The sequence below is a fragment of the Podarcis vaucheri genome (assembly GCF_965113315.1).
Source record: "Podarcis vaucheri genome assembly, chromosome: 5".
Classification (NCBI taxonomy): Eukaryota; Metazoa; Chordata; class Lepidosauria; order Squamata; family Lacertidae; genus Podarcis; species Podarcis vaucheri.
The window spans coordinates 100,390,642-100,417,139 of NC_138763.1; the positions used below are offsets into that span (position 1 = coordinate 100,390,642).

The 26,498-nt window shown below is 43.2% G+C and overlaps 1 protein-coding gene and 1 long non-coding RNA gene across 2 annotated transcripts in view; one reads left to right on the forward strand and one right to left on the reverse strand.

Moving 5' to 3' along the window:
• The window catches only part of LOC309532749, a 232,571-nt gene extending 211,612 nt beyond the window's left edge, over positions 1-20,959 (reverse strand). Inside the window, exon 1 of the long non-coding RNA XR_014220004.1 lies at positions 20,898-20,959. This is a non-coding gene — a long non-coding RNA (uncharacterized lncRNA). The remainder of the gene's footprint in view (positions 1-20,897) is intronic.
• SEMA3A (semaphorin 3A) overlaps positions 1-26,498 on the forward strand; it is a 204,662-nt gene that overhangs the window by 147,986 nt on the left and 30,178 nt on the right. The window contains exons 7-11 of the mRNA XM_082223102.1: positions 19,566-19,708; positions 20,993-21,107; positions 21,230-21,299; positions 22,095-22,239; positions 25,812-26,031. Of these exons, the coding sequence (XP_082079228.1) occupies positions 19,566-19,708; positions 20,993-21,107; positions 21,230-21,299; positions 22,095-22,239; positions 25,812-26,031 (693 nt within the window). The remainder of the gene's footprint in view (positions 1-19,565; positions 19,709-20,992; positions 21,108-21,229; positions 21,300-22,094; positions 22,240-25,811; positions 26,032-26,498) is intronic.

Here is a 26,498-nt window from a genome sequence, read left to right on the forward strand (position 1 = left end):
ATTAAAAATACCACACCAGAATAAATATGTTTTAAACATACTTCCATAGCTGATGGTGGGTGATTTCTTCAAGTAAACACTTCAAGATATTCATCATATTCTCTGTTTACAAAAGTTATGGAAATTGATCCTCCCCACATGAATATTTTGTTTGTCTTATTGAAACTGTTTTAGCTTCCTCACACCTTTTACCCAAAGATGAGCCTCCAAACCCATTTTGGATTCTACCTTACAAGAAATGCCGATATAAAGTAACCTGCGGTTGGGATTTAAATCTTCAACCATTTTAATTAAACTGTTTCAATAGGATTTCATTGTAAGTGATTTCATTGCAAGTATCCTTTACTGGACCAGAGTGGCAATTTTTTAATTTTGTGCACCTTCACCCCACTTCACCTCCAATATTTTCCATGACTCGCATAAAAAAAAGAGTGAATATATTTTTGAATTCAGTTCTTCACCCGTTACCAAGAAATCTAGACAAATTAAATTGTGTGTGTATGTGTGTGTTTCTGTACTTATGTCTATGTGTATAGACATAGACCACTGGCTTATCCTATCCTTCATCAATCACTCACCTATAAGAAAGGACGCTCCGTCGTGGAATAGTTATTCTCAGGACAGAGTGTGCTCAGCTTAAAAATATTTCCTACCCTGTGGCAATCTATTATTCCTCTAAATCTTGCCACTTATTTCATTAAGGGAGCTTTGTAAACAGATATTAAGTTGATCCACATGTACATTGCAAAGTGCTGAATAACAAACTGAAAAGAACGCTATAGGGCAGAGATGGGCAAGTTCACCTGCTGGCCAGATTGCAACTGACTCCAGCCCAACCTCAGGCCAAGTTTGACAGGTGGGTAGGGTCACCCACATGTCAGTCACCTGACACCACAGTGGTGTCAGGTGAAATTTTTTTGCCTGCTGTTTGAAACCAGACCATGTGGGCAAACACACAGTCTGCAGAGCACCTACCAAGGTGCTCCACAAGATTCAACAGTCAGTGGGTAGTCAGGTCTTAGAGAACGCTTTGCAAGGGGCTTCAGAAGACCAGACAAGGAGCTGATCATCGGGTCTGATCGCTCAGGACTTGGCAGGTGCCATCCATCAGCAAAACCCTTTGGGTTGAGCCAGGTAGAAGACAGCAGGCCCAATCAGTTGGATGAGAAATATGCATATGAAAGTCATGCATAACAATGCATATAGGAACCACGACAGTGCTTTGGGGGTGAGCATTTCCATATGTAAATGCACAGCACAAGGAGCACACCCTCAAGTAGAAGTCAATGGGATTTGCTTCTGAATAAACATGAACTGAATGCTGTTCTCAATTACAGATGTCTGCCTTTTGCATTAAAGGAAGACAACAAATTTGCAGTTACAGGATTGCAGCGGAAATATGACTGCAAATTTCCTTGTGTCCTTTGAGAGCTGTGCTGCCTTTTCGGCTTAGCATACAACGTGATTTAAATTACAGCTTGTGCCGAGACGTGTCATGGGATTGCTCTCCATGTTTCAAACTGTTTATAGTTCAGTGAGCTCAACCTTCGCCATTCTGAAAATCAAATAATGTCATGGATGATATCAAACTGATAGCTGGTATGAGATTGCTTTAAAACTCGCTTGCATTTAAAGCATAAGAATCTGTGGGTGTGTAAATCTTCCATCGACGAATGCTTTGGAGAACTGAATTTGGCCAATGCATGAGGGTTTTGACATCACAGCACATTGATGGAAACTAAATGAAAACATACCCCTGTGGGTCTGAATCTGCATCCATATACAGAGGTTTGAATGCATTTTTGGAATGTCAGTTTATACTCTGAATCAGAAAATAGCTTTTTATGTTGATTACCTCAGAAACAGACCTAGCTTACACACACAACCAGGGAGTTTTTTGCAGCTGGAAGTCACTGGAACTCAGGTGGGCGCCATTGCCATTCTAAGACAACAGGGGAGGCGTTTGTGGTGAGTTCCGGCACCTCTTTTTCTAGGAAAATAGCAATGCATACAACAAAATGAGGTGGTAATGTGGGAATCACCCCTTCGCACTGCATGTGCTGGAAACAATTTTTCATGGTTTCCTATGTAAAACAAAAATAAGCATAGACTGCCTAAAATGCAGAATTTGCAAAGGGATGTGCTTGAGCTGTGGTTAATTTTCTCTTTGCAATAACTTTTTATACCCTTTAAAAGCTAGCATTTGCAGTCTGTTCCACAACTTCTTGTGTACCAACCTGACTGGAATGATAGCATTCTGAGCTCTACCACTTCAGATTGGGAGAGTTTGGGTGTTGGTGGTGTTGGTTGTTGTTGTTGTTGTTGTTGTTGTTGTTCTTCTTCTTCTTCTTCTTCTTCTTCTTCTTCTTCTTCTTCTTCTTCTTCTTCTTCTTCTTCTACAATTTTGGAGTGCTTCTCAGTGTTACAAAAACCTTACAAGCATCATTATTATTGAATTGCAAGTAAAAATACACATATGAGGTTCAGACTGTGTGAAAGCTTTCTCTCTGAGGTACAATGGTACCTCAGGTTACATACGCTTCAGGTTACAGACTCTGCTAACCCAGAAACAGTGCTTCAGGTTAAGAACTTTGCTTCAGGATGAGAACAGAAATAGTGCTCTGGCAGCGCGGTAGCAACAGGAGGCTCCATTAGCTAAAGCGGTGCTTCAGGTTAAGAACAGTTTCAGGTTAAGAACGGACCTCCGGAAAGAATTAAGTACTTAACCTGAGGTACCACTGTATGCGCTCATTTACAAATGGCCTGGATCTTTTTACCCAGGAGCATTAAAATGTGGACTCCCACCTGCACCTCTCCCCCCTCCCATTTTATCACTCGAGACGATTCTCTGGCTCTGCTTCATCTCTCTGGCAGGCCTTAGTGAGAGAGAGATGATCAGACTCCCCAAAATGGTTTAGCAAACACATCTATGCATGTTCACCCCACCTTTGGTTTTATTTGTGTGGCAGAGGAGAGAGATAAAAGTGATCTTCCTGAGTCATAAAAAGCCAAATAAAACTTATCGCACAGTTAAAATGTTATGGTAAAGCCAGAGATGCGCCATAGTTTATAGGCTTGTTGGTGGACCACCTGCTAACCACTCCATAAAGAAGAACAATTACTATATCATGTAATACAGTACTGTACAGTTTCATGGCATTACAGAAAAACTGGCAGCAAAATTACGGTGTGCATTGGGCTTTTTAAATGAAACAGCTGCATTTTCATTGGAATAGTCCTATCAGAGCTTTTATCCCTTGATGTGTGTGTGTGATGGAGCATCAATTTCAAGAGTTTATTGAAAGTGTTCCACTACCAACTTTGTCCTGCTCCTTGAGCACTCCATTCCAGGCAGATCACCATAACAGAGTTCCAGATGAAACTCCCCAAAGCATTTTGCTTTTGCTTCATTTTCCATTTTACTCTCAAGATCTCCTGCAATGCTTTTGCAAAGTTTTTTTGCAGATAAAGTCGCTCAGATTCAGAAGGAGGTAGACTCCACCGTGGGAGCAGGGCCAGGGTGGGAGAGTGCTAGAGTTCTGTCTAGTCCTGTTACATGGGATCAATTCCAATCTGTTACCTCCGAGGATGTGGACAGGCTGCATCCTGGCTGATAAAAGCGAGCCGGGAAGGGCTGGGTGATGGGCTCTGCGGGGTAGTGAATGCTTCCCTCTGTGAGGGAGCCTTCCCAGATCTGCTGAAAGAGGTGGTCATTAAACCGCTTCTTAAAAAAACATCTTTAGACCCAGCCAATTTGGCCAACTATTGCCCAGTCTCAAATTTCCCATTCTTGGGCAAGGTGATTGAGCGGGTGGTTGCCAAACAACTCCAAGCACGCCTGGAGGATGCGGACCATTTGGATCCCTTCCAATCGGGATTCAGGCCCCACCATGGGACTGAAACTGCCTTGGTCGTGCTGGTTGATGATCTCCGGCGGGCTAGGGACAAAGGTGAGGGCTGTTTCCTAGTTCTGCTGGATCTCTCAGCAGCCTTTGACACCATCAACCATAACATCCTTCTGGACCGTCTAGAGGGGCTGGGAGCTGGGGGCACTGTTATACGGTGGTTCCGCTCCTTTCTCCTGGGCCGTGTCCAGAAAGTGGTAGTGGGGGGTGAGTGTTCAGACCCCTGGGTTCTCACTTGTGGGGTGCCTCAGGGTTCTGTCCTCTCCCCCATGCTTTTCAACATCTACATGCATCTGCTGGGAGAGATCATCAGGGGTTTTGTTCATCAGTATGCGAATACCCAGCTCTACCTCTCCTTTAAATCAGAACCAGTGAAGGAGGTGAAGGTCCTGTGTGAGTGTCTGGAGGCGTTTGGAGGATGGATGGCGGCAAACAGATTGAGACTGAATCCTGACAAGACAGAAGTACTGTTTCTGGGGGACAGGAGGCGGGCAGGTGTGGAGGATTCCCTGGTCCTGAATGGGGTAACTGTGCCCCTGAAGGACCAGGTGCGCAGCCTGGGAGTCATTTTGGACTCACAGCTGTCCATGGAGGCACAGGTTAATTCTGTGTCCAGAGCAGCTGTCTACCAGCTCCACCTGGTACGTAGGCTGAGACCCTACCTGCCCGTGGACTGTCTTGCCAGAGTGGTGCATGCTCTGGTTATCTCCCACTTGGACTACTGCAACGCGCTCTACATGGGGCTACCTTTGAAGGTGACCCGGAAACTGCAATTAATCCAGAATGCGGGAGCTAGACTGGTGACTGGGAGTGGCCGTTGGGACCACATAACACCGGTTCTGAGAGATCTGCATTGGCTCCCAGTACGTTTCTGAGCACAATTCAGTGTTGGTGCTGACCTTTAAAGCCCTAAACGGCCTCGGTCCTGTATACCTGAAGGAGCGTCTCCACCCCCATCATTCAGCCCGGACACTGAGATCCAGCGCCGAGGGCCTTCTGGCAGTTCCCTCATTGCGAGAAGTAAGGTTACAGGGAACCAGGCAGAGGGCCTTCTCGGTAGTGGCGCCTGCCCTGTGGAACGCCCTCCCAGCAGATGTCAAAGCAATAAACAACTATTTTACTTTTAAAAGACAACTGAAGGCAGCCCTCTTTAGGGAAGTTTTTAATGTCTGATGCTGTACTGTTTTTAATATTCAGTTGGAAGCTGCCCAGAGTGGCTGGGGAAACCCAGCCAGATGGGCGGGGTATAAATAATAAATTATTATTATATTATTATTACTCAAAGTATGTGGTGGACTCTCCTTCCTTGGAGGTTTATAAACAGAGGTTGGATGTATGATCTAGCTGAGATTCTTGGCATTGCAGGGAGAAGGCATTTGTGAAACTATGGTTCAAGGTTACTTTATCAGAGAGAATCTCCAATGGTTTTCCGCTGTGGGAATTCCTACTTCTCCCATTTTTAGGGCTTTGTTTTGTTTTTAATCCTCTTCTTACACAATGCAGCCGCTGAATGGAAGACCAGCATAGGAAAGAAAGGAGCTTCTTCACATTTTACCCAGGCTCTTCTAGCAGAAAACACCTTGACTATTCCCCCCCCCTTGGTCAAATGCTTGGTTTTCTGTGGCAGAACAGTCTTGGAAGAGAGCCTTAAGAGGCCCCTGCTCCCATCTTTGGCCTCATCCATACTGATGTGCCATGAGGACAATAAGTTTCCTTACCTTCTTTATCCATACGATGTTCTCATCTACATCACTGCCTTCCCACGCTTCCCCTTCCTTAATTTAGCTTTTTCTCATACTTGGGATACTCCCAAAAGGAGAGGGCATGAGAAAATCCAGGTCGAAGGAGGGAAAAGCTTGAGTAAGCAGTGATCTAGAGAACCTCATATGGACAATGAAAGGGCATACAACAACAACAACAATCTTTATTATGGTCCAGAGACCCAACAAATTGTTACAAAGCAATACACAATTCATACAGCCTACCTCCAGGTTAAGCAAGCATTTTGTTCAGAATATAGGGATCATAGGTTCTTGTAACCACTGATAAAAACTTTGCCACTGCTAATGTTCTAGAATTTGTCCGGTCTTCCAATAGGAACCAGACATAGTGAGCCTCTGATTTTCCAGGGAAAGGTACCAGCAAGGGTAGTATCAGTTCAGCCCTGGCTTGCTCATATTTTGCACAGTGCAACAAAATATGTTTTATGGAATCGATGTCTTGAGCACATGAGCAAAGTCTGTCCTTGTAGGGAAAGGGCATACAAGGAAACTTACCATCCACATTAAACAAAGGCACGGACAAGCCCTTTGTCTTCAAGCTGCAGCCTCAACAATTGGACTCTAAGGGTAATTACAGAACGTGGTTTCAGTTTTGAGTTTCTGCCTTCACCCAGGCTACACTTTTTTGAAGGCTGAGGTGGTCTTAAGTCGGTGACTTTCCCAGTATCAGCTAGCCGGTCTTTTGAAATGGACCGGCCAGGGGTTGGGCTAGGCACCTTCTGTCTGCAACATATATGCGTCACCACAGATCCATCGTCCCCTTCCACAATAGAAATATGAAGGCAGCATTTCCTTGACTGGTTGGAAGACTGAAAATTGACCAGGAGGATTCCATGCAGGAAATCAAAGTCCAGGGAATCAAAAGATGAAAGGAGGGATTGACTTTATGGCAAACATAGCAGAAAATAATAAAAAGTTTTAAAGATAACTGTAAAAAGGAGGATTGGGGAGCAGACAGATACAGTGTCTTGCAAAGCTGGCAAATAAAAGTATCCTAAAGTGAGTTTAAAAGGTTAAAATAAGTTCTACAAACATGGGAGGGAGGGAGAGCAGCAGCAGCAGCGTATCCTAGCCTTATAGCTTGGAGAAAATGATCCGTATGCATTCTGCATTAGAGCCCAACAAGTTAGCCAACAATAGTGCTGTCAGAATTATGTACATGATGATTTATTTCCTTGCTTGCACAGCTTGTCTTGATTTTGTAAAGAAAATGTATTTTCAATTACTTTAGCAGCAAGATAGATGAGGTGGAAGGATACAACGTGACTACTAATCTTGGGGGATATTTTCATTTATATAATGTAGCCCCTGATCTGTATTCTGCAGGCGGATGCATTTTCAGGCGCACAAAGAATTTTATACCACAATGGTGCTTCCTATCAGTCTTCTAGATTGTCTGATATTTTGCTTCAGCTGACAACATGGGGCTCACTTTTATTTATTTTTTACCATATTACTCATTCCTCTCTTGTGCGCTCCCTCTCTCTCTCTCTCTCTCTCTCTCTCTCTTTCTCTCTCTCTCATTTATCCTCTAGTCACTCCTTCCCAACTTTCTTCTTTCTTTTCAGGGTGGTGGTGCCCTAAATGGTACCTCCAGTGGGCAGAGCTAAGCACAGATCTGCCCATATTCGGATGTACCTATATTTCTGCGTCAGAATATCATGCTTTTCCCTGGCCATCTTCCTCGTGTCTGGCTGATGTGGCACTAGAATGCTTAGGACATCAGGGCAAGTTGCAAAACAGAAGGGGGGAACTGAACAAAAGGCTTCCAGTTCCAGCGGCAGCCTGCGAGCAAGTGCATTTCTGTGCATGTTGTTGTCAGGAGATCATCCTACTCTCGAGTAGGACCCTGGCAGAAGCAAGTTGCACTGTGTCTTCTAAACTGTGTGCAGCTGTCCAATGGCAGAGACTTGGTTTAAACAAAAATAGAATGCCTGCTTTAAATACAAACCAGTCAGAGCAGATTCGTTTTCTGGGCTTTTTCACAATTGTCTTGTGACTACACAAGTGCTGTCTTCTCACTTATAATGCAACATTTCCACACAGAGCACACACTCCCCTTTGCAGAAATAACACCTGGCTTTGGGGTTGTGATAAGCTGCAAAATCACTGCATTGCTAAAGTCACAAGAATTCATATCAGTGTTGATTTTTCCATGTATGCATTAGGGAAGATACTTGACAGACTTTAGTAAACTAGAGCTGACCTTTAAAGTACAAAAGAGAGAGAACACTCATACAGTGACAGGAAGATGGACTGTGTGATCAAACAAGCCTGTTCTGTATCTTTGCCTTTTGATTCAAACAACTTCCCCCTTCTCCCCCCTCCGAATTTGCTCATATATTTTTTTAAAAAAACTCAGCAATATCACATCAGTGATAAGCCCATAAATGAGATCCTCTGAGCTAAAATACCGGTGTTTATTCTTCACATTTTCTGTTGCTAAATTAAATTTGAAATTACACATTCTAGCCACATGAATGCCAAACAGGGCTGTCATAATTGATGTGATAACACTGAATACCAAAAGGGGTAATGAAGAATATTTTTTTTGTCCTCTGCTCTGCCAACTGTTGTTTCTATCTCTTGATGAATTTTGTGTTATTTCACTAACATGACAGGTTAGTGTAAAAAAAAAAAACCCACAATCATTCAACCATTGCTTATTTCAAATTTAACTGGCGCCGTGGATTTAATCTTCCTTTAATAGATTTTGTGTCAAGTTTGTCTACTCTAGCTGTGAAAGTTAATTATAAGATGCACAAAAATATATTCAATGTGACCCCAGATTTGCAGCTCTGAGTCTGCAAAGAAGAAAGCACTAAATGTTTAAAATGCAAATGTGAATGAAGAAAGGGATGTGAGGGATGAGGGTAAATGGAACATGAAGAAACTAATGAATCTCAGGTACAGGAGTTAAGAAAGGCATGCAGAAGATACAGCGTGATGGCTTTACACAAGACAAACTGTGAACGTGGAAGACAGCTGCAGGTGGGCAATATCCCGAGAATCCTTTAGGTAGCTCATCATGATGTTGTTGTGGCTGTTGTTTAGTCATTTAGTCGTGTCCGACTCTTCATGGACCCCATGGACCAGAGCATGCCAGGCACTCCTGTCTTCCACTGTCTCCCGCAGTTTGGTCAAACTCATGCTGGTAGCTTCGAGAACACTATCCAACCATCTTGTCCTCTGTCATCCCCTTCTCCTTGTGCCCTCCATCTTTCCCAACATCAGGGTCCTTTCCAGGGAGTCTTCTCTTCTCATGAGGTGGCCAAAGTATTGGAGCCTCAGCTTTAGGATCTGTCCTTCCAATGAGCACTCAGGGTTGATTTCCTTCGGAATGGATAGATCTGATCTTCTTGCAGTCCATGGGACTCTCAAGAGTCTCCTCCAGCGCCATAATTCAAAAGCATCAATTCTTTGGTGATCAGCCTTCTTTATGGTCCAGCTCTCACTTCCATACATCACTACTGGGAAAATGATGGCTTTAACTATACGGACCTTTGTTGGCAAGGTCTCTACTTTTTAAGATGCTGTCTAGGTTTGTCATTGCTTTTCTCCAAAGAAGCAGGCGTCTTTTAATTTCGTGGCTGCTGTCACCATCTGCAGTGATCATGGAGCCCAAGAAAGTAAAATCTCTCACTGCCTCCATTTCTTCCCCTTCTATTTGCCAGGAAGTGATGGGACCAGTGGCCATGATCTTCTTCTTTTTTTATCATCATGTAGCAATCTCAAAACAAGTTTAACAGTATCATTCAGGGATACCTGGTGTGTTTACTTTTTTGAAATGCATTCAAATATGATTTGTGATAGGGAGAATTGTGCTGAATGTTCCCTCAGTTCTTTCATTGCATCCTCTCTCTTTTCAGTGGGCTTCTTGCTGGGCATTCAGATACCATCTATGGTTCCAGGACTCCTGCTTACCTCCACCCACCCAGGAACCCAGAGGAAAACTGTATTGCGCTTGGCACTTGCAGCCCTCTGATTAATAGGGAGCCACATGCCTATTAATTCAAAGGGGTACATGCAAAGTGAACCACAGCATATGGGGCTGGTACCTGTGGACACCGGCTGGTGCCCGCCTGCCAGGAGGGGACTCGCTGTTGGACCCCAGAGCCCTCATTGCTGCCACTTCCAGGCAATGTTTGGTTCCTCTGATATTGGTAGTTTTAAATGTACATTGCATGCCTTTTCATTGCTGTCTATTTGTAACTTCCCCTGGGACCGTTTGGTGATGGAGCATCATGGCTGTGAGTCCTGGAAAATCTACTCTCTGCCCTGCAGGTCATTTTCCACCTGGCCTGGGAGGGCGGGGCCCAGACTGACTCCAGCTGCAAAAGCTGAGGTTGTTCAACAGACTCTTGGGCTGGAGCGTTGTTTAGGGGGTTTTGTTGAGCGGCCGGAGTATGTTGTTAATAAAATTTAAAAATAAAGATACAAAAAATAATATTAATATGTTTTATGTGAACATTTCTCAGTTTGGTTGTGTACTTTCTGATGTTTTATGTTTTGTTTATGAGTACTTTGGTTATTTTTGCAATTATGTGATTGTTTTAATGTTGCAAGCAGCCTTGAGCAGCTTTGAACTATGGAAAGGCGGCATCCAAATAAAATGAGGGATGGATGGGCAGATTATATAGACATACTAATATACTGCTATCTATACAAATTGGGACGCGGGTGGCACTGTGGGTTAAACCATAGAGCCCAGGACTTGCAGATCAGAAGGTCGTGGTTCAATCCCCATGATGGGGTGAGCTCCGATTGCTCGGTCCCAGCTCCTGCCAACCTAGCAGTTGGAAAGCACATCAAAGTGCAAGTAGATAAATAGGTACCGCTCCGGCAGGAAGGTAAACGGCATTTCCGTGCGCTGCTCTGGTTCACCAGAAGCAGCTTAGACATGCTGGCCACATGACCTGGAAGGTGTACACCAGCTCCCTCGGCCAATAAAGCGAGATGAGTGCCTCAACCCCAGAGTCGGCCACGACTGGACCTAATGGTCAGGGGTCCCTTTACCTTTATACAAATAAATTAATAGGCAGTCATTGTGGACAGTGCTTTAGATGGTGAGGACAAGCAATGGGGCAGTCATGACAGGGGCAAGCAGGTGGGCACACCCAGGGCATAGTGCCCACAGGACTCCAAAAGGCTTTTGCCAATAAAGGGTTTGTTTCATGAATACATCTTCATTGCTTCAAGACACAACCAGATGTAGGAATTGACTCCACTGTTTGAGTCACCATTGGGTGATAAGAAAAGTCAATCAGTTGGGACTAATATATGCATATTCAGGCATTCACAGATGGCAGAGTTTGGACAGTGGGGCAGGTGCATGCACACAAACCCTACTTCTAGCAACCTTGTGTGCATAGAATCATAGAAGAGTTGGAAGGGACACTAGGATCATCTAGGCCAGGGGTAGGCAACCTAAGGCCTGGGGGCCGGATGTGGCCTAATCGCCTACTCAATCCGGCCACAGACGGTCCGGGATTCAGCATGTTTTTTCACGAGTAGAATTTGTGGGGCCTGCCTGGTGTTTTTACATGAGCAGAATGTGTGCTTTTATTTAAAATGCATCTCTCGGTTATTTGTGGGGCATAGGAATTTGTTCATCCCCCCCCAAAAAAAAAATAGTCTGGCCCACCACATAGTCTGAGGGACAGTGGCTGAAAAAGGTTGCTGACCCCTAATCTAGTCCAATCCCCTGCAATGCAGGAATCTTAGCATCCGTCACCCTGCTTAGTGCCCAACATTCCCTGTGTTGTGTGCAGGGAAGATCTGCATGGGACTTGCATGGCTCATATTCGCTTGAGCATGAGCGGAGCCCTCTGCAAGATCGGGGAGCCAGTGTCATGGTGGGCTTTACTTGCAGTCAAGTGAACATGAGAAGAAGCCGCTCGTAGATGCTCCCCGTCTGGGGCAGATGGGCACAAGGGCATTGAGGGCAGGGCTTGCATGGCACACTTTGACATTCACATGTTCGAACACAAGTCTGAACATGCTTTCTGCAATGGCTGGTTGACACATGCAAGGCATCATCTCATCGTTAATAAGTCATCTCATCTGGCCATGCATGGCCAGATCACCCAAGTTCAGCAGTGTAAATTCAGATTTATTTATATAGTGAGTGTGCTAGCACATCTAAACATGGTGAGCACTGATAATTACCTTCTTAAAATTAAGCAAGCTAGGCAGCTGATATGGGATGTTTTGTGAGAAACCTAATTTACTTGGAGAATTACAGTATAATTTCACTGAACTTCTGTGTTCATTTTTTCTTCATCATATAATTAGTCATTACAGAGAATCAAAACTATTGTTGTCTCTTTAAGAACAAAGGCCTTGGGAACTGATAATTATACCACAGCTCAACATTTTCTTTCTTGCTTTTTTTCTTTCTCAACAGGCTTTTCTGAATATAAAGTGTGGCATTTGACAATTTTCCAGACAAAGAAGTATTATCTCTCCTCCCCACCCCCACCCGCCAACTAGTAAAACAAATCGGAAATCCTAAATGGCCAGTCTTCCTCTTTCCCTTCTTCATTGCCTTAGCAAGTGATTTCAGTTGTAAAAAAATCAGTAAAAATGTACATTAAACAATCGCCCTCATAGCCCCAATACATCAGTTGTGGTAGAGACGAATGTTTGAAATGAAAGGACAAGTACAAAAAATACCCATTTCAATCTATTTTTCATCTGCCATGAATTCTAATTCAATATATTATGGTGTTTCTTGAGAATACAGTGGTACTTCAGGTTACATACTCTTCAGGTTACATATGCTTCAGGTTACAGACTCCGCTAACCCAGAAATAATACCTCGGGTTAAGAACTTTGCTTCAAGATGAGAAGAGAAATCGTGCTCCTGCGGCGTGGCGGCAGCGGGAGGCCCCATTAGCTAAAGTGGTACCTCAGGTTAAGAACAGTTTCAGCTTAAGAACGGACCTCCAGGACGAATTAAGTTCTTAACCCAAGGTACCACTGTATATCAGAGGGAAATAATGCCAAAAGAATTATATTGCAGAACATAGATCAAGGCTAAAATACCTACAAACCACGGTGTGCCATTTGCTGTCTTCAGGAATGAGAAATGGATATGATGCAAATCACCTGCAACCAAAAGCTCATAGCCAATTGCTTATAACAGGGGGGTCCAAAGTGCATGCAGACCTCAAAGCCTTTTTTGCCCCCCCTTGCCCTCTTGCTGCCTCCCAAAGTCAGGTAAGGAGGCGCTGGGCTTTGGGAAGGAAGCACTGGGCTCTGACAAGATACCCTGGAGTCGCCCTTCCTCCTTCCCTAAGCTTGGATGGGAGAGCTCTAGGACCCTGCCTGTGCCTCGTGCTTCTTTCCCGAAGTCTTTGGGAAGGCAGCAAGTGAGCTGGAGGGGAGCGTCAAATGTTGACTTCACTCTCCACCCCCCGCACGACAAGGCAGTGTGTGGCCCACGTGTTCTGTGCCAAAGTACTCTTGCAGTCCACTTGGCACGAAAAGTTGAACCACCCTGGCTTATAGGGTGTGCTGGCAGTGGGGGGAGATTAGCTTTACATGGAGGTGTTTGACTTGCAGCCAATCAGTGCCTTTCAGAACATCATTCCAGTTACAGATAGGTAGCCGTGTTGGTCTGCCATAGTCAAAATAAAAAAAATCCTTCCAGTAGCACCTTAAAGACCAACTAAGTTAGTTCTTGGTATGAGCTTTCGTGTGCATGCACACGAAAGCTCATACCAAGAACTAACTTAGTTGGTCTTTAAGGTGCTACTGGAAGGAATTTTTTTATTTCATAACATCAGTAATAGTAATAATAATAATAATAATAATAATAATAATAATAATAATAATAACTACTACTACTACTACTAACTACAACAACTTATTATTTATACCCCGCCCATCTGGCTGGGTTTCCCCATCCACTATGGGCGGCTTCCAGCAGAATATTAAAATACAATGATTCATCCAGTATCAAAAGCTTCCCTAAACAGGACTGCCTTCAGATGTCTTCTAAAAGTCTGATAGTTGTTTATTTCTTTGACATCTGGTGGGAGGACATTCCACAGGGTGGGCGCCACTGCTGAGAAGGCCCTGTGCCTGGTTCCCTGTAGTTTCATAGAATCATAGAATCATAGAGTTGGAAGCGACCACAAGGGCCATCAAGTCCAACCCCCTGCCAAGCAGGAAACACCATCAGAGCACTCCTGACATATGGTTGTCAAGCCTCTGCTTAAAGACCTCCAAAGTAGGAGACTCCACCACACTCCTTGGCAGCAAATTCCACTGTCAAACATCTCTTACTGTCAGGAAGTTCTTCCTAATGTTTAGGTGGAATCTTCTTTCTTGTAGTTTGGATCCATTGCTCCGTGTCCGCTTCTCTGGAGCAGCAGAAAACAACCTTTCTCCCTCCTCTATGTGACATCCTTTTATATATTTGAACCTGGCTATCATATCACCCCTTAACCTCCTCTTCTCCAGGCTAAACATGCCCAGCTCCCTTAGCCGTTCCTCATAAGGCATCATTTCCAGGCCTTTGACCATTTTGGTTGCCCTCCTCTGGACACGTTCCAGTTTGTCAGTGTCCTTCTTGAATTGTGGTGCCCAGAACTGGACACAGTACTCCAGGTGAGGTCTGACCAGAGCAGAATACAGTGGCACTATTACTTCTCGCAGGGAGGGAACTGCCAGGAGGCCCTTGGCACTGGATCTCAGTTTCCGGGCTGAACGATGGGGGTGGAGACGCTCCTTCGGATGGAAGTAGCATCTCTGGAACTGGATGATGTCCCTTTGTTTGGATGCTGCCCTTAGCAAACAAGAGAACTTCGTATTTCAGCCCTAATTTCAAATATGGGGGAGAGAACCGTGAGGGTGCCAGGGAAGACCTTTGTGGGTGCATTTGTTCCTGCAATCACTGCATTGGCAACCTCTGAGCTTGAGTTGCACCTTCAGACTCTCTGAGGACACTTTGATTCCTTCTCCGTGCCTCTCTCACCAATCCAGATTAAAAAGAAGGAAAAAAGAGACTATTTCGTACGTCCAAGCTGCTTCCTGTTTCTGTTGCTCACTGTTGGCTTTTGCTTCCTTGGTCTTCGTCTTGTTTCCACTCTATCGTTTTATTGTAACTGCACCTCCAATAATATACATTAAACCAGAGTAATTGTAACATCCAAATGGTAAAACAACATTTCCAAAATTAATTCTTTTACATAATTTATCGCATGGGCAAAAATCAGACCATGAAGAGGACATTAATTCAGTCTTCTTGAAAGCCATCTCATACAAGAGGTGCCCCTGGTTAGACTTCCTGGATGTGTGTTTGCTCAGTACTGTCAGAATGCATTGATAAGTAACAACAAATGTCCATATTATCTGTTGTATATATCACACTTAAAATCCTGAATATAACTCATTTGGGAATGCTACCTTATGTTCTTGTGTTGGTTTTCCTTTTGTAGTTTAGTCATGTAGCTGGCAAGAAATACTTAAGAAAGAGTATTAGATTGATTTTTTAAAAAAAAAATATCCCTGGCTTCATCTGAGCTTGAAATGCTGAGACAAGCAAAACACGTTGCTATTGCTTAAGAAAACAATGAATCTTAGAGTCAGCTCTGTGCCTCTTCTTTAAGTTGCATCTGTTAGATCAAGGATGCCTTAATTGTGGTTTCTGCCAATAAAAATTGGGAAGAACTGTTAATGGAAGTGAGGCACCCAAAATGTAGTGTTTATAGGAAATACTGTTAGAGTTACAACAAATATTTTTTTTTCCTGTTAAAGAAAAGAGATGGGGGTGGAGTATACATTATTTTATTATTTGCTTTGATTGTTGTAAACCAAGGTCTATTTTTAGATTTGGCATAGAGATCAGAGACCTGGTTAAAGTTGAGAAAGCTTACCACTGTGGCTTTATCCTTCTTTGATCATGCTTAATCATGTTCTAGACATTTTTCCCTCTCTTTTTTCTTTTTTTTGAAGTTTGTTATTTTTAATGCACTTCAACACAGATTGTTTGTGACTAGGGAGGAGAAATTCTAAAGTTGTATTTGTTTTGGATTTTGTACAAGTCTGTTGTTGATACTACCATACGGGATGATATTGTGGCATGTTGAGGTGTAGTGAAGACCGTTATAACACTTGAAAGTCAAAGTGGGTGCACCTTTGCATGAAAAATGGCATGCACTGTTGATGTGCCTCTAGGGAAGTATCCTGCAAAATTTCAGAAGGATTAGTGCCTGGGTGAAGGAGTTATTCAGAGTGTGTGTGTGTGTGTGTGTGTGTGTGTGTAAACAGCTCAATGGTTGCTTGCTGGTTTTTTGGTTTTCTTCCATCCTTCTGCATTTCTCCCAGAATTACAGTGACTGGAAGTAAAAGGAGAGCCCTGGTAAAGTTATCCCTTGGTTGGAAGCAAGAGCTGTCAATCACATATCTGTCCCCCCCCCTATCTTCCCCTCCCTGGTATTTTCTGTACAGTGGTGCCACGCAAGACGAATGCCTCGCAAGACGGAAAACCCGCTAGACGAAAGGGTTTTCTGTTTTTGAGCTGCTTCACAAGACGATTTTCCCTATGGGCTTGCTTTGCAAGACGAAAACGTCTTGCGAGTGTTCCGATTTTTTTCCGCTCCACCCCCTTTTTCTAAGCCGCTAAACCGCTAATAGCCTTTTAGCCGCTAATTCCGCTAAGCCTTTAATAGCCGCTAAGCCTTTAATAGCCGCTAAACCGCTAACAGCGCTAATCCGCTAAGCCGCTAATAGGGTTGCTTCGCAAGACGAAAAAACCGCTAGACGAAGAGACTCGTGGAACAGATTAATTTCGTCTTGCGTGGCACCACTGTATATGGGGAGTTTGTGGAAATCACACTCAGAGCAGCTCCGGTGGACTCAGAATTTCTCACAAAGCTTCAAGAGCCCCCAGATTCATTCTGAAGTGAAGGAGAACCATTTTCATCACGGACATATCCTGAATTTCTGTGAATCAGCTCAGTGAAGGACTCATCCACCCCTCTGTTTGCCCTTCTGCTTTCTCCCAGGGGAACCCAACGTTGAACTCTCTGAATTGGAACAATTGGCAATTGGGTGCTGTGTGGATTGCTGTTTGTTCCAATTTAGCGCTAAAGAGTGGGTTTTCCAGGGGAAAGTGGCAAGAAAAACTCAGATGAGGACCTAGAAAGCACGGGACAAGCGGACAACCACTTGGCCCCCTGCTTTCTGGGCATGAGACCTAAGCTTAGGATTTAGGATTCATCAGAATCTGATGTGCGCTTGGAGAGACACAGCCAGTAAGAAGAGAGACTCTGCTGGGTAATGATCTGACTCAATATAAGGCAGCTGCATATGTTTACACTAGTGAACTCTTCTCCTTTCAAATCACTTTTAAAATATTATATTCATACATCCCCAAATGCCTTACATTCTGACTTTTAAACTTGGGGGTCAGTTCCTGTTGCTTATCAAAAGCAGAGTTATGAGCAGATGGTTTTGTTTTTGTTTTCAGCGTGGCTGTTTGGAGCTTTGCTATTGCTTGAATGCAACATGATGGAAACTAACAGATAGAGCAGACTGTGTGTGTGTGTGTGTGCATGTGCGTGCGCATGTTGAAATATTTTTTGTGCTCTCTTCATTCTTGTAGGTCATCATAAACATGAAAAGCTTCTGTTGTGATGTTGAGTTGCTTCGTATGCAATGCATGCATGCTTATAAATGCATGTCTTTAGATCAATCCTATCGGCTTTGTTTATTTCTTATACTCTATGTAGGAATTGCAGAGCTACAGAGAACAGAAACTAAATGATCAAAAGCACAGATGGCTGCTCAACTGACATGAAAACATTCTTTCATTGATTTGAAATATATTGATTTATCCAGGTGGCTAAACAGCCCGAAAGTTTGACCAGTCAGAAACAGTGAAAATGCTTTCCAAAGCCATTTATTCATGCAGTGACATGCATAGTTACTCTGGTCCAACTGAGGCATCTTCCTCTTAGTGAGTCTCTTGGTTTCCGATGGAATCCCTCCGATTCCATGAAAGCAGAAAGAGAACCTCCAAATTTTCTTTAAATTTTGCTTTAAGAGTGAATTCCCTTAAAATTATTCCGGTGTTGTTCAAGAGAACTCCCCTATCTCATAGTATTCGTTTTCCATTTCAGCCTGGGGTGCAGTTTCAATATTAAGCAACTCAAAATCAAACAGATTTTGATGAAAAGAAGAGATCTGGACTGAAGTGCTCAGCTGCCGCCAGTAAACTTGCAGGCTGAGCCCTTTGATGATATGGTGTAGAGACATATTGCCCTCCCAGTTGATGCCACTAGTAGCAAAATTCAAAGCAAATTTGGAGGTTCTCTTTCTGTGCGACTTTTTGTGTATGAGTAAAGCTGGATCAGGGCCAGGAAGCACATGCTGCTGAAGTTAATTTGCACCATTTTCTTTATGTGTTATTTACATTGACTAGGCATAACTAAAGAAATATTGTGTTTTAGTATGAAATCAGAACATTCTAAAGGATAAAAAAACAGTAATCCCTTTTCTTTCCTTTGTTGATAAAATTACAAGTGCCCCAAAGATTGTGTTTGTTTGTTTGTTTGTTTGTTTGTGTTTAATAGTTTTATACTGTTTATATTCATAATGATCCTGAGCAGTGTTGTTGTTTTTTTAAAAAAATAATTTTTAGGGGTGCTCTCATTTTCCCACTCATATTGAAATACTGCAAATGTAGATTCACACAAAATGTTTATGGGTATGCGTACCTCTGCATCCCCCCAGAAAAAAACCACTGATCCTGAGAAAGAATTTGGTTTGAAACAGGTTGGACTTAATAGAAGCCTTTTCCCTTTATGTTGCTGGAGGTTTCCTCCTTTCACTTCCCTGTGATTGGTGTCTCCCTATTTATTTTCCCGCTAAAGTGATGGGCAAACTCTCCTCAGCAATGGGTGATGACTAGAAATTGAAGAATAAGATTGCTCACTCCAACTCATGCTTGATCATAAATCAACTTGCAATTTTGGCTGGTCCTAACGTTGCCCTATCTTCTACTGCTTCTCAAAATTTCATCTACTTGTTTTTGTCCATATCATGAACATTAATCATAGCTCAGTCATTTCACCCTCAAAGTGTAGTAGCTAAGTCTTTAGGGACCTGTGGGCAAATCATAGTAAGTACTCTAGTACAGTGTTTCCCAACCGGTGTTCCGCGGCACACTACTGTGCCGTGAGACATTGGCTGGTGTGCCGTGGGAGGGAGGCGGGCGAGTCGGGCGGTGAGAGGCGGCGGCGGCGAGGATCCGCGTCGAGCCGGGGGCGGCTCCGCGGTGGTGGTGCCGAGCGGCGGGGCAGCGCGTGCAAAAGGGAGGAGCGCGAGACAGCGGAGGAGGAGGAGGCCGGCATGTCCAGGCAGCAGCAGCAACAACAGCAGCAGCAACTCCCGGCGACGGCTCCTCAAGCCCTGCCTCCGCCCCCTCCTCCGCCCGCTATCGCCACCACCACCACAACAGCCGCCGCCGCCTCAGTTGCCGCCGTCCCTCAGTCCCTCGCTCTGCTGCCTCCTCCCACCCCCAAAGCTTGGAGGTTCCCCGGCAAGGGGGAGGGAAAAAACTTTCACTTTCGTGCGTCCCTCCCGGCGTGACGCTGCGCGCTGACGTCACGGGGCTGTGCCGCGGTGGTGTGCCACGAGATTTTTTTCATTAAACAGGTGTGCCGTTGCCCAAAAAAGTTTGGGAAACACTGCTCTAGTATTTGTGGAAGAAGAAACTGTGAAATCCTTCACCAAGTCTGGGGAAGATCTAAAATGACCCAAAGCTTAGGCAATAGATATTTATAAGCTCCATTTCCCCCACTCCCTCTGATCCTTTGTTGTAATCCATCTATCATTGCTGTAGTACACACTTGCATTTTCTTTTCAGATCCTCGGTTTATTAGTGCTCACCTGATCCCCGAAAGTGACAACCCAGAGGATGACAAGATCTATTTTTTCTTCCGTGAAAATGCAATTGATGGGGAGCATTCTGGAAAAGCTACACATGCCAGGATAGGACAGATCTGCAAGGTAAAACTGTGACTGGATGATGAATACACTCACAATCATATTCTTCCAATTGTAAAGAAAGATCACTTCACTAATACCAGTATATTTAGTATTGTGGCTGGATGTGGGAAATAATAGGTATAATAAGGTATTTAACAATGGCCATATTTATGTTTTAACGGGACGTGGGTGGCGCTGTGGGTAAAACCTCAGCGCCTAGGACTTGCCGATCGCATGGTCGGCGGTTCAAGATCCCCGCGGCGGGGTGAGCTTCCGTCATTCGGTCCCAGCGCCTGCCAACCTAGCAGTTCGAAAGCACCTCCGGGTGCAAGTAGATAAATAGGGACCGCTTACCAGCGGGAAGGTAAACGGCGTTCTGTGTGCTGCGCTGGCTCGCCAGAGCAGCTTCGTCACGCTGGCCACGTGACCCGGAAGTGTCTGCGGACAGCGCTGGCTCCCGGCCTGTAGAGTGAGATGAGCGCACAACCCTAGAGTCTGGCAAGACTGGCCTGTATGGACAGGGGTACCTTTACCTTTACCTTTTATATTCATGTTTTATGTGATGAGGAATTAACAATGGTAAGCTTTGGGCTCAGTTTGAGTCTGGTTTGCTTAAACTAACCTTAGTTCGAAACCACAAAACATGGAAGTTCAAACAAAACATGGAACTGCAGTTTGTGCTGAAATAAAAGCAGAAGCTTTTGCTCTCCTGCTCTCACAGCAAAAGAAGTAGAGAAGCCCATGGTAATGCACGGGTCTGAGGCATTCTGTTCACCTGAACTGGGCCCGTGACTCCAACTTGATGTAAGAACAGTTATTTCTCTTTTTAGGCTTATATTCCAGTCTTCCTTTGGGAAGCTTGTGGTGAAAGCAGGTGTAACGTTTGTAGAGCAGCAGCAACAGTCTGGAAATGCTCTCGTTGTCTTTAAGTGAGATATACCTTTGCTCTTTGGGGTAAAGTTTGGAAAACTAGCAGCAGAGGCTACCTGTAAACTGGGCCGATGGATTGCAGCCAGCTACAAACCTCCTTCTTCCCCTCTGAACCTCATGGCGATTCTGCACAGAGAGTCACAAACCTCTGGTTTTATATTGCTGCTTCCAGTTCCTAACTGGACAAGGCCATGTGTGGAGCAGGCTTATTTTGGAGGCGGTGGGACCCTACACAGGGCTGCACTGAAGTGGGAACTCCCATGTGTCACTACAGCTTCACTGAGGGCTTCTCCACACTGACTTTTCCTCCACACATTCCAGGTGCAGTCAGATTTCCTACACAATATGTCCTGACATGAGTTGTTTCTTTTGTAGAATGACTTTGGTGGCCACAGAAGTCTTGTCAACAAGTGGACCACTTTCCTCAAAGCACGCCTGATTTGTTCGGTGCCAGGTCCCAACGGCATTGACACTCATTTTGATGAGCTCCGTAAGTGGTCAAAGTGTTTCTGAAGACAGAGCCATTCTCTCCCTGGCCAGCGGCATGCTCATTACTAAATTGGCGGCTGGTTTTGCTTCTTGCCCCTTATTTTATTTTATTTATTTTGACAGAGGATGTGTTTCTAATGAACTCAAAGGACCCTAAAACCCCAATCATCTATGGAGTGTTTACAACTTCCAGGTAGCGGACATATCATTTTACTTCTTGTGGGGGAGAGCATAGAGGCTGCCTGTTTTTAAAAGCTTTCTTTGTTATCATGGTCCTTTAAAAGAGAAGGCATTTTCTCAACCTTTGAACTGCTAGAAAAGTAGTAGATGTAAGAGGTTAATGAACTGGAGTTTTCCTATGAGCAATATATATATAATCGCTCAGAAGTCTGTGGCCACATGGTTTAAAAGAATGTGTGTGTTTGTGTGTGTGTGTGTTTCTGCATTAACCCTTTTCTTAGTATATGTTGTATAGGAGGCCTAATTGCTTCTGGTGTGTCTTGAATGCAAACTTTTTGTTTCCATTGACCTGGAAGCCAAATCCTGTCTCTATGTTTTTGCTTTGGCTCTTCAGAGAGAATTTGCACACCATACAAGCAACAACGCCAGACCCTTTCAGAGGGTTGTCGCTTGCCTGGTTTGTAAGTGCTCAAGGAAGCTGTGCCCCATGGGTGCTGGAGCAAGCAAAGCTAGCTAGGGAGAAGAAGGGGACTTAAAGGACAGTAAATGCCTGAAGATCATGGAGGGAAGGGGGAATTAAAATGTGGGTATAATTCTCTATCAAAGTAAATTGTTTCGACTGAATCCCATTTTCAAAGCATTTCATTTTGATTTGGTTAGACAATTGCACAAGGTCACTGTCGGCTTTTTTTTGGCGACAGAAAATAAATAAATGGAAAGCTGGTATTTCTAGAACCTCTCTAATTTAGAAACAATTGCTTCTTTTTCTCTCTCTCCCTATCTGTTTTTCCACCCTGTCTATTATTAGCAACATCTTTAAAGGATCGGCTGTGTGCATGTACAGCATGACGGACGTGAGGAGGGTGTTCCTGGGTCCATATGCTCACAGAGATGGTCCCAACTATCAGTGGGTTCCCTATCAAGGAAGAGTCCCATACCCACGACCAGGAACTGTAAGTGCCCTACTTTTTTTTTTAAAAAAAATGATATTTATTGAGACAAAAGAATTTTTTTAAAAAATACACACAAAAAAGACAAAATTACAAAAAAGAAAAAAAAGAAAAACATGAGAAAAAAAGAAAAGATAAAACCATCCTTATCAAATTCTCCAATTTCCATTACCTTCTTTCCATGATCTCCTCCTCCTCCCATCTCTTGTATCTTGATTAATGATTGTCGCAGCAAATCCTTTCCATAATTCATAATATTTTATCATTACGTTACCTTACTCTATTCTCATTTTATCTTATATAGACAACCTTAGAGCTTAAAACTTAAATCTTTTTTACCAACTTCTCATAACCATTACCTTTTTGCCTAGTTCTTTAAACATTTTAACAAGAGCCAAGTAATTTCATTTCAACATTTTCCCAACATTCATAAAGCATTTCTAGTAATAGTAATACAAAAAAACACAAAAAAACCCACAATAGGATAAAAACAATGCAATCTTCTTCCAGCGTCCCCTCCCCCCGGTCCCGGGGTTGTCAGTCTTTTTTTTTTTTTTTAGTCTGGCACATTAAACTGATGCCCTTATATCCGAGGCCTTCAAGTCTCTTTCATGTCCCTTTCGCAGCTCTTCTTCATATTTTCCTTTCACTCGCGGGAACTCCAGCTTTGTAGTGTTTTTGACCCTGTAAGTGCCCTACTCACTGGGCAGCCAGGTGGTGTCCAAGCAGTATCTGCAGGCATTTATCTGGAGGGAAATACCACTGTTTTCTCTGTAGGGATATTTGCTGAGGAATCGCTCTAGAAACATGCACATTGATTTCATCCACCCAAAGCAGTCCATGAATTTCAATTGCCTATTGAAATAGTATTGCATGCCTTCTAACTGTGAAAGACATTTAAATGCCTTGCTGTTGTGAAGCACCCTGAGATATTATGATGAGAAGGGTGGTATGCAAGTCTAATAATAAAAAATAAATAAAAATAAATTCTGAGTCAATCAATACATTCAGAGAAAAGGGCAGGGGATTTTTGGTGTTGAGGACCATAACACAGTCTAGAAACAAAATTTAAAAAATTCCTTCCAGTAGCACCTTAGAGACCAACTAAGTTTGGTATTGGTATGAGCTTTTGTGGTATCTGAAGAAGTGTGCATGCACACGAAAGCAGATACCAATAACAAAGTTGATCTCTAACGTGCTACTGGAAGGATTTTTTTTATTTTGTTTCTACTATGGCAGACCAACACGGCTACCTACCTGTAACCATAACACAGTGTGTTTTTCCACATACTATGAAGTGGCATCCATACATGTGTTCTTTCTGAATATGTGTTCCAAACCTAGTATACTGTACTGATAAAAACAAAAAAAGCCCAACATCCAAGGACAGAACTATGTAGCAAAAACCAAACGTAATTTGGCCATTGGACCTATTAAATGTACTGCGGATGACTTCAGAGTGAACATGCATGAAATTGTACTGCACACCTCTAGTAATCTTTTATTTGCCAGCCCCCTTAAGTGCAGTAAACCTGTGCTCCATTGAGATTCACAGGCTTGTCTGCACAGCCAAATAATTTATATTTGTTTGTTTATTGTTATTATTTATTGAATTTATATACCACTCTATACCCCAAGGTCTCAGGGTGGTTCACAGAAGTATTAAAGTACTTGTCTACTGCCCTCTCACAAAACATCAGGCTGGTGTACAGCAAGAGAAAAAATAATTAAAAGTGGTATGAAGCAATCATTGAAATGATCATTACAATTGCACACAACCAGGGGGAAAGGACAGTTCAGCTCTAGGAAAGATGAGGCTGGTGCCTCCCCAAATATACGTTTTGCAGAGGAACGGGCCATGTTAATCTGCTCTAAGGTCAGCTTTTGGAAGGCCCTGGATTATGCAGAGGCAACATGGATTTTTAGCTTCACAGCTTCCATTTAAAGCACTAGGGATGCAAACAAGAAATCAATACAGTATATGAAGGATGAATTCCTTGAAATGATTTAGCACTTAGGTTTCCTAAGGGACCCCAGTGCACCATTGAACTGGGGAATTTGAGAGGGGAAAGTGGCCACAGCGTCCTTGGACGCCTCGTAGTATGTTCGTTCCTTGTAAATTCAACGTTTATAGATGGCTGCTTGAAAATGATCGAGACAGTCCATTTAGAAAATCCAAAAAGATTATTCACACATGTTCTTGTATATGAATTCCCAGCTGCATTAACAATACTTAGCACTTCTAAATTACTTTTCTTGTTCAAAGCACTTCTCATACATTATCCGATTAATCATTATCTAATTAATGCAAGTAATCAGTATTGCACTCCATCTGGAAAATCAAGATTGCCTTTGGGATGTGAAATATGGATATTTTTTTTAATGCAAAATTGCTATAAGCTATGAAAAAAACTGTTGTTAATTGTTGGTATTATTTAACTGCTAGAATGTGGCATTGATAACAAAAAACAGAAGAAGGGAACCTCCTGCAGTTTTTCTGTTTTTTAATTGTGTTTGATATGCAGTTATCTCAGGCTCTGATATTCAGTAATAAAAGTGGATACTTGAGTTTCGTTGTTAGGAAAAAGCACATAATAAAATGATACCTAATATATGATAAAAGCCAGGCTACATAGAACTGGTGCTGCGATGGAGGACACCTTCCTATTCTTTTAAAAGACATGTGTTGTTTTTCTTAATGTCCTCCCTGATGAATTGTTAATAAGATGATAGCCATGATAATTGATTTTTCTCCCTACAGAGCGTGTTGCAAGATCAGGATTGTTGTTTAATTACATTTTGGCTTTCAAGTGCTGTATGTTTTAGGAATACATAGGCGATGCAGGTTATTGCAACACTAGGGCATTTGTGTTCTTAAATCAAAGGAAATGAACATAAAGTATAATAATGCTATCAATATTTTGCACTTCAAGTGTTCAAAGCACTTTGCACGTCTTTAGGAATGAGGCGAGAGGGAAGCTTGAAATGTGAACTTGAACAGGGCTGGCCCAATTCAGGTTGAGTAAAACCCCCTTTGAGCTAGGTCCAAATTCACTGGTACCACCTCCCCCTTCCCTAAGCTAAGAATTGTTTGGAGTTGGAGAAAGAGGTGAAGGCAGAGTGGAAGCCAAATCAGATGTTTGATTGGAACTCTCTAACAGCACGATTTATCTGAATGCTCAGGCCAGTATTCTTATTATCCCCATAAAATGCAATTTACCTACAGACACTTGGCAATCTTTTGCTTATGCTGAGATTTGAATTCAGCAAGTCACTGGCTTGCATATACTGGAGGGATTGTATATCCCAACACAGATTGACTCATCTATCTCTATATTGGCGATGCTAGCTTGTAACCAACTTTAGTCCTACTCAGAGTAGACCTATTAAAATAAAGGACACTACTAATAAAACCTCTGAGCAGGACTAGCATTGAACACAGTATGATGATGCAGCAGCAGCACCATGTGAAAAAATAAGGTTGTTGTGAAGACCTCAGTATATACACTGAGGAAATGGGAATTTCACTGTTGTAATCTCTTGACAATATTCTCTTTTGCCACCCCCCTCCCCAGTGTCCAAGCAAAACATTTGGCGGCTTTGACTCAACCAAGGATCTTCCTGATGAAGTCATCACATTCGCAAGAAGCCACCCAGCGATGTACAACCCTGTATTTCCCATCAATAATCGCCCCATAATGATCAAAACAGATTTGGATTACCAGTTCACACAAATCGTGGTCGATCGGGTAGATGCAGAGGATGGGCAGTATGACGTCATGTTCATTGGGACAGGTAAGGCTCCGCAAATCTATTTAGACGGTGAATGGAAAGCAGAGCAGAAGAGTCCAAGATGTTTAGCATTCCTTCTGTGCAAGTACCGTCAACATGAATGGACTTGCACCAAAGCGGTTTTTGGTGGAAAGTAGCTAGTGCTATATTTCTAAATCAAGAGGTGCCAAAATTCACCATGAACGCCTCCCTTGTTCTCTTTGAATGGCAATGGCACCTGCCTGAGAGGTGCCAGAACTGAGTTCCGGTGGGTTCCTGCTGAAAAAGAGCCCTGTTCTTGTCTTCTAGTGTGGCTCACTGAATTGCTTACAAGCAAGGCTCGACGCTATTTTAGGTGGACTGCAATTTACTTACAGATAGGTAGCCGTGTTGGTCTGCCATAGTCAAAATAAAAAAAATTCCTTCCAGTAGCACCTTAAAGACCAACTAAGTTAGTTCTTGGTATGAGCTTTCGTGTGCATGCACACTTC